The sequence below is a fragment of the Xenopus laevis genome, chromosome 9_10L (assembly GCF_017654675.1).
Source record: "Xenopus laevis strain J_2021 chromosome 9_10L, Xenopus_laevis_v10.1, whole genome shotgun sequence".
Taxonomy (NCBI): domain Eukaryota; kingdom Metazoa; phylum Chordata; class Amphibia; order Anura; family Pipidae; genus Xenopus; species Xenopus laevis.
Window position 1 is genome coordinate 130,447,750 of NC_054387.1, and position 14,819 is coordinate 130,462,568.

Consider the following 14,819-nt stretch of genomic DNA (forward strand, 5'->3'; position numbering starts at 1 on the left):
AATCATTCAAGTTTTTAAGCCAAAACGCACTGAAAAAAAATCAAGCAGGCTAACATCTTCAAATGGTTCAAGGGACCTCTGCCATTGACTCCTACATGACCTCAACAGGTTTTAAATGATGCTTTTTTTGGATTCCAGCTATTTCCAGGGTCGGGGTATAATAAATCTTGAATATTAAAAAAAAAACTAGATCGATTCAAATTTTTTTTTAACCCAAAAATGGCAGTCTTGACCAAAAAATACAACTTCAAAATTTGAATTTTCATGGGAAAAACAACTCAAACACTGCCCTAGTGTGGCTCAGATGGATTTGGTTTTTGCATAATAATCTTTCAGCACATATATAACAATGGGAGGAGGCCCTATGTAGGTCACTGGTGTTGGTAGACACTAATTACAATTGGTTGTGTGGATACATATATAAAAAAGGCAGACATGGCTATAGCCCACACAATCTATGTAAGGTGACTTTCTTGGACTGAGCTCATTGCAATTGTGGAGCAACACGGATCTAAGAATTGTAAAGTTATTTTGTCCTGCAGAAAAACAGCTACAGATTATACCTACAGTGGGTCATTATTATAACAGCCTCCAGTTATGAACTTTAACATTTTAAGGACTGTATAGAGGATTTTTTAATCCTTAGCTTTGGACTCATATTACATATTACTCATATTACAGCAGGGAGGGGAGGAGGAAAAGGGAGAGGGAGAGAAAAGCAAACTGAGCATGCTCAAGCCCAAGCCCTGGAGGTTTAAGCTGAAAACAGGAAGTCTGATACAGAAGCCCATGAGTACACAATAGAAGGAAAGAAATGTGCTGTTTCTTTTGACAGAGGACTCAGAGCAGCACTACTTTGGGGGTTTTCATATAGACCTTTCTGTTAAAGCTTACTTAGTTTTATCCTTCCTTCTCCTTTAATGGGCGATATAAAAATTTTTCAAACATGACCCATATCTTGTTGAGGAATTATAAATAATATCTGGCACCTGGTTTAAATATGTGCTTTAATAATTCTTGCCTGGTTGTATAATGCAATGGAAAAGGCACCTTTGGAGGTGGTGGTAGCTCCAGGGTTCTCCTCAATAGTGGAATAGGCATCCTGACTTCATTTGTAATATGAGGGTGGAATTGACAGAGTGGCAGCAAGTGCAACTATACATAAGTACAAGGAGCGGCAATTGGCGTGAAAAATATATTTTTTGGGGCAAGAAATGTGCTTGCTTTTCCACAACTGGACTTGCAGCTTATGAATAAGCTCTTATGTGCCCCCTTTAACTTAATATAATACATGATCCTGCTCATTCATTCTGTTTTCCATGTTTAGTTCATCAGGAAACACCATAAAATTGGGATTTTCTCCAGATCAGCAGAAAGTGATTATAATTGGTTACAAACGTCCCTCAGAACAGAGTTCAGGGATTTGTTGGTGGATGTCAGAGCCTATTACATCTCTAATAATGGATGGCGGCAGTTCTGGGAAGATGTGTCTCAGTGCTCAGTCGGGATCCTGTATCACACTCTAAAGAGAGGGAGTCTGAATATCACCAATGTCATGGACTCTCTGTATGAGGAGGAGCTGAGATATATGGCTGAAGTTCTAGGTATGTGACATGCGACTTAGCTATCAGTACAAATAAATGTTTTATAAGGCTCTCACTGTATGTCTTGCATTATGAAGCTCCTTCAATCCTTTCTTATCCTTGTTTCTCTGCTTAACTCCAGAAGCCATAATCCATAATCCATATTCCAATGTCTTGCACTAAGGATCTAAAGAGTATTTGCAGTAGTGCCTGTTACATTGTACAACATTCATGCCTCCCATTTTAGCAAAGCATTTTAATGCCAATGAAACACATTTAAGCACCCCAAGAAAACATGGGGGCAACCTACATTTTCTTCTGTCCATTCGTATTGTCTTCCAATCTGTACACCGTCATGGAGCCTCCAGGCACATGCACAGGGGGCAGATCAAGGGCAGTTGAGGGGGCTGTTATATATGTAAGCAATTAATAATTGGCATCCACAGACTGGATTGTTTTTAGTAATGCACATAATTATTTCAACATGTTCCCAGGGAAGGAGAATGTGTTTGTGGTGGCTGATGACCTGCAGGACAGTAGTTCTATAGAGAAGCACAGAATCCTGGCACAGCAGCCCAGTATTGGAGAATACTCCTGTGACCTGGTGCTACTCACTCCAGCAGATAAGGAAAACAAAGCCCAGAAGATGGAGAAGCTGGAGACCATTAGATCTGCTTTACATTTGAAAGAGAATGAAGATAATTTGTTACACATAACTCGTCTGAAAACCAAAGCATCTATTCAAAATGTTATTGAACATTTTCCTAAAGTTTCATTTAATGCTCCTAAAACTCAAAAAACATCTTTCAAGCAGGCAAAAGACACTGGCAGTGGAAAAATTGGTAAGTATAATCACATCCTTTATTATTCACAACATAAAGTGCTTAAATACATCTACACATTTTAATCCATCTCAGTCTCTTTCCAACTGACATGATGTAAGAATGTAACACTAGTCTTGCATGGGCAGAAGCTACATATAGATTTACTGTGATGGCATCTTCTTGATAAAGAACAGACATATCTTTTATACAGTGTTTTCCACATTCTGATAGACATCCTGGGATTGAAGCTTTAATCTGATACTCGACATCTTGCTGAGAGCAGAAATGTCGGCGCTAGTCCTAGGGTCTAATTGAAAGTTTGTGACTAGAGACTGAGCGCAGAACAGGCACAGTGTTACCCCCCACTGCTCCTCCTCCACCAGTCTGTTTTGCCTCCTCCAGCAATTAATGATCTTTGATATAACTATATATATATATATAATACTGAGAATTGCTGCAGAAGCTGTGCATGGGGGGCAGCACTGAATTACCAAAATGTGAATGAGGGGAATTTTGTGCATGAGCAATAGATGTTGGAGTGATGATGTGATGAACAATATACATGTGCAAATCTATATATAGAGATTGACAACAGCAGTGGAACTACTGATGTGCGGGCCGACCCGATACCCGCGGGTTGGGCGGGTTCGGGTCGACCTCGCAATGCTCTGGGCGGGTGCAGGTTGAGCTCTTCCCTGCCCGCCACCTTCAAATGCCTGCTTCCGATTCGCATGCCTGCTTGTCCTGCCCCTTTTGTGACATCATCGATGGGGCAACGTGGGTCTATAAAAGGAACCCAGAAGTGCGGGCGAGCGCGGGCTGAAGGAGGGCAGGTTAGGGTCGGGTGGGGTTGGGGAAAACCCCGACCCACACATCACTAACTGGAACCCAATTATCGTGGCTCACTGTGAGTATTAAGATTTGACTTAGTGCTTTAAATGTGCTGTGACTAAATCCCAAGTGAATTGGAATGGTGAAGGAGTTGTTGTTGTTAATCTATTAGTGTAATTAAAAGTTACATCTTATGTACTGGTGAACTTCACTTTAGGCTAAATTACAGCACCACCGTCTAAAGTGCCATTGTTTCTGGTTTGGAGATGGGGCCGAAGAGCCAACACTGTCATAAAATACTGAGGGGCCACACACTGTGCCTGTTTCATTGCTGCCAGAGCCATATGTGGTCAGTTCCCTGATGCCAGTGTTTTGTGCTTAACCTTGTAAAGATTAGAGATGTCGCGAACTGTTCGCCGGCGAACTTGTTCGCGCGAACATCGGGTGTTCGCGCTCGCCGGAAGTTCGCGAACGTCGCGCGACGTTCGCCATTTTGGGTTCGCCATTGTTGGCGCTTTTTTTTGCCCTCTCACCCCAGACCAGCAGGTACATGGCAGCCAATCAGGAAGCTCTCCCCTGGACCACTCCCCTTCCCTATAAAAACCGAAGCCCTGCAGCGTTTTTTCACTCTGCCTGTGTGTGCTGAAGAGATAGTGTAGGGAGAGAGCTGCTGCCTGTTAGTGATTTCAGGGACAGTTGAAAGTTTGCTGGCTAGTAATCGTTTTGATACTGCTCTGTTATTGGAGGGACAGAAGTCTGCAGGGGTTTGAGGGACATTTAAGCTTAGGTAGCTTTGCTGGCTAGTAATCTACCTTCTACTGCAGTGCTCTGTATGTAGCTGCAGTGGGCAGCTGTCCTGCTTCTGATCTCATCTGCTGACTGCTGCAATAACAGTAGTCCTTGTAAGGACTGCTTTTATTTATTTTTTTGTTGTTTTACTACTACTACTACTACTACTACTATAAGAGCCCAGTGCTATTAGTCTAGCAGTGTTGGGGAGTGGGACTGGTGTGCTAATCTGCTGCTCCTAGTAGTTCAGCAGCACCAACTTAAATTTTTTTTTTTAATATTCATTTTTTTTTATTTTACTTTTTTTTATTTTACTACCGCTGTAGTAGTGTATAAGTTGACCTTTTAGGCATTATTTGCCCTGTAGGCATTATTTGCACACTGTTTTCTTCAACCCGCCATCGAGCTGTGTGACCTTGTTCACATTCTGTCTAAATATCCATAATATTACCGTCTCCAGAAAAAACACCGGAGTCACTTTTTTCAAGCAGCCATAATATATTTTACGTAATCCGTATCCACCGCTGTAGTAGTGTATACGTTGGCCTTGTAGGCATTATTTGCACACTGTTTTCTTCAACCCGCCATCGAGCTGTGTGACCTTGTTCCCATTCTGTCTAAATATCCATAATATTACCGTCTCCAGAAAAAACACCGGAGTCACTTTTTTCAAGCAGCATTCATATATTTTACGTAATCCGTATCCACCGCTGTAGTAGTGTATACGTTGGCCTTGTAGGCATTATTTGCACACTGTTTTCTTCAACCCGCCATCGAGCTGTGTGACCTTGTTCACATTCTGTCTAAATATCCATAATATTACCGTCTCCAGAAAAAACACCGGAGTCACTTTTTTCAAGCAGCCATAATATATTTTACGTAATCCGTATCCACCGCTGTAGTAGTGTATACGTTGGCCTTGTAGGCATTATTTGCACACTGTTTTCTTCAACCCGCCATCGAGCTGTGTGACCTTGTTCCCATTCTGTCTAAATATCCATAATATTACCGTCTCCAGAAAAAACACCGGAGTCACTTTTTTCAAGCAGCATTCATATATTTTACGTAATCCGTATCCACCGCTGTAGTAGTGTATACGTTGGCCTTGTAGGCATTATTTGCACACTGTTTTCTTCAACCCGCCATCGAGCTGTGTGACCTTGTTCACATTCTGTCTAAATATCCATAATATTACCGTCTCCAGAAAAAACACCGGAGTCACTTTTTTCAAGCAGCATTCATATATTTTACGTAATCCGTATCCACCGCTGTAGTAGTGTATACGTTGGCCTTGTAGGCATTATTTGCACACTGTTTTCTTCAACCCGCCATCGAGCTGTGTGACCTTGTTCACATTCTGTCTAAATATCCATAATATTACCGTCTCCAGAAAAAACACCGGAGTCACTTTTTTCAAGCAGCATTCATATATTTTACGTAATCCGTATCCACCGCTGTAGTAGTGTATACGTTGGCCTTGTAGGCATTATTTGCACACTGTTTTCTTCAACCCGCCATCGAGCTGTGTGACCTTGTTCACATTCTGTCTAAATATCCATAATATTACCGTCTCCAGAAAAAACACCGGAGTCACTTTTTTCAAGCAGCATTCATATATTTTACGTAATCCGTATCCACCGCTGTAGTAGTGTATACGTTGGCCTTGTAGGCATTATTTGCACACTGTTTTCTTCAACCCGCCATCGAGCTGTGTGACCTTGTTCACATTCTGTCTAAATATCCATAATATTACCGTCTCCAGAAAAAACACCGGAGTCACTTTTTTCAAGCAGCATTCATATATTTTACGTAATCCGTATCCACCGCTGTAGTAGTGTATACGTTGACCTTGTAGGCATTATTTGCACAGTGTTTTCTTCAACCCGCCATCGAGCTGTGTGAGCTTGTTCACATTTTGTCTAAATATTGATAATATTATCGTCTCTAGAAAAACCACTTGAGTTACTTTTTTTCAAGCAGCATTCATATATTTTACGTAATCCGTATCCACCGCTGTAGTAGTGTATACGTTGACTTTGAAGGCATTATTTGCACAGTGTTTTCTTCAACCCGCCATCTAGCTGTGTGTATTATCGTTTCCAGAAAAACCAACTGAGTTTTTGTTGTTGTTGTTGTTTTTTTAAAAATAATGCCAGGCAAAGGCAGGCCGCCACGCAGAGGCCGTGCTAGGGGCCGTGCTGCTATGCAATCCTGTGGCCCTAGCAAATTGCCCAGTTTTAAAAAGCCAATGACCCTGAACTCCCAAAATGCTGAAGAGGTAGTTGACTGGCTTACACAGCACACCCCATCCTCTACCGTTTCTAACTTTACCACAACATCCTCCTCATCCTCCACTGCTATGGCCACCCCACGTAACACTTCCTCCACCACCGGTGCCCCTTCTTCACTGGGGTCAGAGGAGTTATTTTCCAATGAGTTTCTTGAACTGAGTAATGCGCAACCATTATTGCCAGAAGAAGATGAAGGAGATGAGGACCTTACACCAGATTTAATTCTGGCAGAGAACACGATAGAGATGGACATAATGAGTGATGAGGAGGAGGTCCCCGCTGCTGCTTCCTTCTGTGATGTGTCAGAAGAAATTGATGCATCTGAGGAGAATGATGATGAGGAGATTGATGTTTTGTGGGTGCCTAGTAGAAGAGAGCAAGAGGAGGGTAGTTCAGATGGAGAGACGGAGAGTCAGAGAGGCAGTAGGAGAATAAGACTTAGAAGAAGCAGGGAGGACAGCCCGCAGGGATCAGTAGGGCAACAACATGTATCGGCACCTGTGTTCAGCCGGCCAACGCACCCGCCATTGCCGCCAATACCGCCAACTCCGCCAACTTCTACTGTTACCGCCAGATCGCACACTTCCAAAAAGTCAGCAGTGTGGGATTTTTTAATGTGTGTGCCTCTGACAAAAGCATTGTAATTTGCAATGAGTGCAGTCAGAAACTGAGCCTTGGTAAGCCCAACAGCCACATAGGTACAACTTCTATGCGAAGGCACATGAGCGGCAAGCACAAAGCACTTTGGGAGCAACACCTCAAAGGCAACAGGCAAACTAAAAGCCACACTCCTTCTGGTCCAGCATCTTACTGCTCTACCTCTGCTCTCCTTGACCCGTCTGAACCACCCTCCACTCCGCCTTCCACCTTGACCACCTGTTCCCATTCCCAGTCATCTGCCACCAGCCAAGTTTCTGTGAAGGCCATGTTTGAGCGTAAGAAGCCAATGTCTGACTGTCACCCCCTTGCCCGGCGTCTGACAGCTGGCTTGTCTGCACTCTTAGCCCGCCAGCTTTTACCATACCAGCTGGTGGACTCTGAGGCCTTCCGCAAATTTGTAGCAATTGGGACACCGCAGTGGAAGGTACCCAGCCGCAATTTTTTTTCTAAAAAGGGAATACCACACCTGTACCAACATGTGCAGAGCCAAGTTACCGCATCTCTGTCACTTAGTGTTGGGCCAAAGGTCCATATGACTTCTGACGCATGGTCCTCCAAGCATGGTCAGGGCAGGTATGTCACCTACACTGCCCACTGGGTGAACTTGGTAATGGCTGGGAAGCAGGGAATGGGTAGCTCAACAACAACAGTGGAGTTGGTGTCACCGCCACGGATTGCACGCGGTTCTGCCACCACCTCTACTCCTCCATCGCTCTCTACCTCGTCTTCTTCTTCTTCTTACTCTGCTGCTGGGTCCTCCTTCTCCTCCTCCACACCTGTGCACCCCCAGCTCCCCCTAGGCTATTCGACGTGCCAGGTACGCCGTTGTCACGCTGTCTTGGGGATGACGTGCCTGGAAAGCAAAAACCATACCGGATCTGTACTCCTGTCATCTCTGCAGTCACAGGCCGATCGGTGGCTGACCCCACACCAACTGCAGATCGGAAAAGTGGTGTGTGACAATGGAAGCAATCTGTTGGCAGCGTTGAGACTAGGCAATTTAACACATGTGCCCTGCATGGCACATGTGTTAAATTTAATAGTCCAACGTTTTGTCTCCAAGTACCCAGGATTCCAGGACGTTCTCACCCAGTCCAGAAAGGTGTCGGCCCATTTCAGACGTTCCTACACAGCCATGGCACGCCTTGCTGACATTCAGCAGCGCTACAACATGCCAGTCAGGCGTTTGATTTCTGACAGCCAGACTCGCTGGAATTCAACGCTCCTTATGTTGGAACGTCTGCTGCAACAACAAAGGGCCGTCAACGAGTACCTTTTTGAACTGGGTGGTAGGACTGGATCTGCACAGCTGGGGATTTTTTTCCCCCGTTACTGGGTGCTTATGCGCGATGCCTGCAGGCTCATGCGACCTTTTGAAGAGGTGACAAATATGGTCAGTCGCACCGAAGGCACCATCAGCGACCTAATACCCTTCGCTTTCTTCCTGGAGCGTGCCGTGCGACGAGTGACAGATGAGGCTGTAGACCAGCGTGACGAGGAGCTGGAAGCGCACGATTTCTGGTCGGAATCACCAGAACGAACCCAGGCACCTGCTGCAACGCAGGGAGAGGTGCCAGAAGTGGAGTCAGAGGAGGAAGGTGGCTTTGTGGAGGAGGAGGAGGAGGACCAACAGGAGCAGGCTTCCCAGGGGGCTAGTGGTGACCTTTTGGGGACCCCTGGTCTTGTACGTGGCTGGGGGGAGGAGACCGTGGATGATGCAGTCCTTGATAATGAGGAAGCGGAGATGGATAGCTCTGCATCCAACCTTGTGAGAATGGGGTCTTTCATGCTGTCATGCCTGTTGAAGGACCCCCGTATCAAGAGGCTTAAGGAGAAGGACCTGTACTGGGTCGCAACGCTACTAGACCCTCGGTACAAGCATAAAGTGTCAGAAATGTTACCAACATACCACAAGTCCGAAAAGATGCGGCATTTACAAACCAGCCTGCAAAACATGTTGTACAATGCTTTTAAGGGTGATGTCACTTCAGGAACTCATCAACATTCCAGGGGCAGAGGTGCCAGTAATCCTGCCACGAGCATACCTGCAAGGACAAAGCCCTTTGGCCAGTCTGTAACGTCAGACATGCAAATGTTTTTCTGTCCAAGGCAGCGCCACAACCCTTCTGGATCCACCCTCAAAGAACGCCTCGACCGGCAGGTAGCGGACTACCTGGCATTAACTGCAGATATCGACACTCTGAGGAGCGATGAACCCCTGGACTACTGGGTGCGCAGACTTGATCTGTGGCCAGAGCTGTCACAATTTGCCATGAACCTCTTGTCTTGCCCAGCCTCAAGTGTGCTCTCAGAAAGGACCTTCAGTGCAGCAGGAGGGATTGTAACTGAGAAGAGAACTCGCCTAGGTCACAAAAGTGTGGATTACCTGACCTTTATTAAAATGAATGAGGGGTGGATCTCGGAGGGTTACTGCACGCCGGAAGACTTGTTCTGACTTCTATGCAGCTGTCCTTCTCTTCAAGCCTCATGACTCCACACACAGCTGTCCTTTAGCGTCCTCCTCCTCCCTCCGCCACCGTTACAAACTAGGGTGCAAACCCTACTGGTTTAATTTTTTCTGGCCTCTGTGCTTCAGTGGCTGCGACCAAAAAAATGCCTATTTTCTGCATTTATATGACATAATTTTTCTGGCCTCTGTGCTTCAGTGGCTGCAACCAAAAAAATTTATATTTTCAGCATTTATATGGCATAATTTTTCTGTCAACTGTGCTTCAGTGGCTGCGACCAAAAAAATGCATATTTTCTGCATTTATATGGCATAATTTTTCTGGCCTCTGTGCTTCAGTGGCTGCAACCAAAAAAATTTATATTTTCAGCATTTATATGGCATAATTTTTCTGTCAACTGTGCTTCAGTGGCTGCGACCAAAAAAATGCATATTTTCTGCATTTATATGGCATAATTTTTCTGGCCTCTGTGCTTCAGTGGCTGCAACCAAAAAAATTTATATTTTCAGCATTTATATGGCATAATTTTTCTGGCAACTGTGCTTCAGTGGCTGCGACCAAAAAAATGACTATTTTCAGCATTTATATGGCATATTTTTTCTGGCCTCTGTGCTTCAGTGGCTGTGGCCAAAAAAACTGGGCAAACAATGCCTACAAGGTCAACGACGTTGACCTTGTAGGCATTGTTTGCCCAGTTTTTTTGGCCACAGCCACTGAAGCACAGAGGCCAGAAAAAATATGCCATATAAATGCTGAAAATAGTCATTTTTTGCCATACGTTGACTCAACGTATATGGCAAAAAATGACTATTTTCAGCATTTATGTGGCATATTTTTTCTGGCAACTGTGCTTCAGTGGCTGCAACCAAAAAAAACTGGGCAAACAATGTCTACAAGGTCAACGTATGGCGAAAAATTACTATTTTCAGCATTTATATGGCATATTTTTTCTGGCAACTGTGCTTCAGTGGCTGCGTCCAAAAAAACTGGGCAAACAATGTCTACAAGGTCAACGTATGGCAAAAAATGACTATTTTCAGCATTTATATGGCATATTTTTTCTGGCAACTGTGCTTCAGTGGCTGCGTCCAAAAAAACTGGGCAAACAATGCCTACAAGGTCAACGTATGGCAGTTGTTTAAAGAGAACAGTAGATTACTAGCCAGCAAAGCTACCTAAGCTAAAATGTCCCTCAAATCCCTGCAGACTTCTGTCCCTCCAATACAGAGCAGTATCAAGCAGATTACTAGCCAGCAAACTTACTATCATCTGTCCCTGAAATCACTAACAGCTCTCCCCCTACACTATCTCTTCCAAGCACACACAGGCAGATTTTTCAGATACATTTTTGCCCTTGATCCCCCTCTGGCATGCCACTGTCCAGGTCGTTGCACCCTTTAAACAACTTTAAAATCATTTTTCTGGCCAGAAATGTCTTTTCTAGATGTTAAAGTTCGCCTTCCCATTGAAGTCTATGGGGTTCGCGAACCGTTCGCGAACCGCTCGCATTTTTGCGCAAGTTCGCGAATATGTTCGCGAACTTTTTTTCCGACGTTCGCTACATCCCTAGTAAAGATATTAAATAATCTACTAAACAAGTTTCTTATCAATGTAGCTATCATTTTATTCCCTGATGTAGCTCTGTCTTCGCCAAGACTTACATTGGGTTGAAAAAAACCCAAAGTCCATCAAGTTCAACCCCTCCAAATGAAAACCCAGCCCCATACACACACCCCTCCCTACTTTTAATTAAATTCTATATACCCATATCTATACTGACTATAGAGTTTAGTATCACAATAGCCTTTGATATTATGTCTGTCCAAAAAAATCATCCAAGTCCCTCTTATAGTCATTAACTGAATCAGCATCACAACATCACCCGGCAGTGCATTCCCCAACCTCACTGTCCTGACTGTGAAGAACCCCCTACGTTGCTTCAAATGAAAGTTCTTTTCTTCTAGTCTGAAGGGGAGGCCTCTGGTACCGTGATCCACTTTATGGGTAAAAAGGTCCCCTGCTATTTGTCTATAATGTCCTCTAATGTACTTGTAAAGTCTAATCATGTCCCCTCGCAAGTGCCTTTTTTCCAGAGAAAACAACCCCAACCTTGACAGTCTCCCCTCATAATTTAACTCTTCCCTCCCTCTAACCAGTTTAGTTGCACTTAGTCTCTGCACTCTCTCCAGCTCATTTATATCCCTCTTAAGGACTGGAGTCCAAAACTGCCCCCATACTCCAGATGAGGCCTCACCAGGGACCTATAAAGAGACATAATTATGTTTTCATCCCTTGAGTTAATGCCCTTTTTATACAAGACAGAACTTAATTTGCTTTAGTAGCCACAGAATGACACTGCCCACTTGTTCTTGTACATTTACCCCACATTAAATGCGTTGATTGTGTATATGTACTACTTCCATTCTGGAGTCTCTGTATGTCAGTTACTTGGATAATCCTGTGCGTATTGGACATATAGTTTTGCCCATGAAAAATTTCTGTGCAATATTTTCATTTTGGGCCCTGCACACAGTTTTGTAATCATGTGCATATTGGGTATCAGATTGCTCAGAAGACCCTGACATTAGAAATGACAGTGTTTTATCTTGGTCCCTAATTACAGGTGGATGACAAAATGTACAGTTTGAGTCCGAATTTGATAAAAAAAAATGATTGCAGTTTGGTAGTTTGGAGGAGGAAGACGTTTATCCATTTTGGATTCGGCAGAATGTGCACAGAATTTTTTGCCTTGCAATCTACTGTATATGTTGGATAACAGATCTCCTTGATTCAGGGACTTCATAGAATGCAACTGCCTACTTGTCCTAGTACATAGGGTGACCATTTATTTGATACCCTAGATATTCCTGGAATGATGACTGATATACAATATTTATGTATCTGTAACCTTAATGAGTTCCATTCCTTGCAGAGACACATCAGAATTATAGAGCAATGGTTCCCTATACGGCTGATGATACAACACATCTCCCAACTGGCACACAAGAACAACCCAGAAGATCTGGAAGTGGTTCTGGGACACAACATCAGAGACGAGCTAATGAACAACAACCAAATTCTCAAAGACCAGGTACTGTCAATTCTATAGAAGAAAACAAAGTTTGCCATGTTGGTTTAAGTGAAAAAGAGATCAATTTGGATTTACTTCTTGTAGCCCTTTTTCCTGCCCTATTATCATACACATTAATAGCTGAACAGCACAAACTGATGTAGCACACCCGTGAGTGTGTTATGAAATTGTGCTATTGGGTATGATCTTGCATAGTATACTGGTGACACCCCAGATCCAGTGAACAGACAAACAAGAATGGCAATGCAACAGGCACAGCCTTATTTTATTTAACAGCAGAAGCTGTAAGAAAAGAGGTTAGTTACTTTGAATAGTAGTAAATAAAATAATATAACAACAATATAAAACAGCTGTAAGAATAGCCCAGTGTAACCCTGGTGTGCACACCTAAGTCTCTCCCAACAAGTTGCCAGCTGGATATAGTGTGTGTACCGGTGGGGGCCCCTTGTGATGAATGCAATGCTGTCAGCCTTACTTATAATCCTTGCAGGTTGATGAGGTGACTATGCAATCCCTGAAATCACCTTCAGTAACTTTACTGGTTCACTGCAACACTCTCAGATGAATGATTGTAATAACAAAAAGGCACATCTGAACACATGTGAAAACATCCAGCAATTTAGGGGCTTCTCTGTCCATAGAAACCACACAGTCTCACAGATAGAATAAGGCTGAATATTAATCTTCCAAACTGGCAGGGCAGGGGTTAATGATGACTCACAGTTTATCAGAAACTCTGCTTCTCCTCTCACTGGATTTTCCTCCTGATCAAAAATGGCTGGAAGGCCACAACCCAGGATCACACTGACTACTGGGACCTTGTGCACTTTCCCTCCAGGGAATAACAGGAACCAACTTTCAGTAAAACTGCAGTGTCTTCCTCTGCAGATTAGTGACAGTTTCTCTTTCTGACTAATCACTAATCCTGGCTGCAACACAACTGCCCCAGTCACTAAGTCTTCCAGCACAGCACAGTCCTCCTTGCTGGTTAATTCCCCCTCCCCTTCCGGTTCCTGGGTTGGGCTCCTATTGGCTGTCTCCATGCACTTCCTGTAGCAAGGGCTTGTTGGAAATGTAGTTCTTAACCCCAAGCAATAGTTCTGCCTCCAGAAATATCAAATGTTTGCAGTCTCTGTTTTATCACATCAGGGAGCAATTTAGTAATCCATTGTCCATTAATACTAATTATAGTCCCGCATTATAATGTTCAGTGCTACACTGATAAAAACAACAATAATAATAAATATACATTCTGCTTAACACAATTAAAAAAAAGCTTAAAGAACTTAAAGGGTTTGGTCACCTATAAATCAACTGTTAGTACAGGTATAGGATCCCTTATCCGGAAACCCGATATCCAGAAAGCTGTCTCCCATAGACTCCATTTTATCCAAATAATCCAAATTTTTAAAAATGATTTCCTTTTTCTCTGTAATAATAAAACAGTACCTTGTACTTGATCTAAACTAAGAGATAATTAAACCTTATTGGAAGCAAAACCAGACTATTGGGTTTATTTAATGTTTAAATGAATTTCTAGTAGACATAAGGCATGAAGACCCAAATTACGGAAAGATCCATTATCCGGAAAACCCCAGGTCCCGAGCATTCTGGATAACAGGTCCCATACCTGTATAATGTAGAGAGGGATATTCTGAGACAATTTGCAATTGGTTTTCATTTTTTATTATTTGTGGTTTTTGACTTATTTAGCTTTTTATTCAGCAGCTCTCCAGTTTGCAATTTCAGCCATCTGGTTGCTGGAGTCCAAATTCCCCTAGCAACCATACAATGATTTGAATAAGAGACTGGAATATGAATAGGAGAGGCCTGAATAGAAAGATGAGCAATAAAAAGTAACAACAATTATACATTTGGAGCCTTACAGAGCATTTGTTTTTTAGATGGGGTCAGTGACCCCCATGAGAAAGCTGGAAAGAGTAGGAAAGAAAAAGACAAATAATTCTATAAAAAAGAAAAAAATGAAGATCAGTTGAAAAGCTGCTTAGAATTGGCCATTCTATAACATACTAGAAATTAACTTAAAGAAGAACTAAAGTCTAACTAAAGAAGTAGGTAGAAATGTTGTACATTAAGGGGCCGATTCACTAACTTCGAGTGAAGGATTCAAAGTAAAAAAACTTAGAATTTCGAAGTGTTTTTTGGGCTACTTCGACTATTCGACTATTTGATAATTGAAGTACTGTCTCTTTAAGAAAAAACTTCGACCCCCTAGTTCGCCATCTAAAAGCTACGGAACTCAATGTTAGCCTATGGGGAAG

The 14,819-nt window shown here is 43.1% G+C and overlaps 1 protein-coding gene across 4 annotated transcripts in view; it reads left to right on the forward strand.

The window, feature by feature from the left end:
* LOC108703977 overlaps window positions 1–14,819 on the forward strand; it is a 44,335-nt gene that overhangs the window by 15,441 nt on the left and 14,075 nt on the right. For 3 of the 4 annotated variants that reach the window (XM_041577535.1, XM_041577534.1, XM_041577537.1), the window contains 3 exons: window positions 1,328–1,604; window positions 2,078–2,425; window positions 12,379–12,537. In XM_041577535.1, the coding sequence (XP_041433469.1) occupies window positions 1,328–1,604; window positions 2,078–2,425; window positions 12,379–12,537 (784 nt within the window). Of the gene's footprint in view, window positions 1–1,327; window positions 1,605–2,077; window positions 2,426–12,375; window positions 12,538–14,819 lie in introns of all 4 variants that reach the window. The other variant, XM_041577536.1, reaches the window with a different exon arrangement.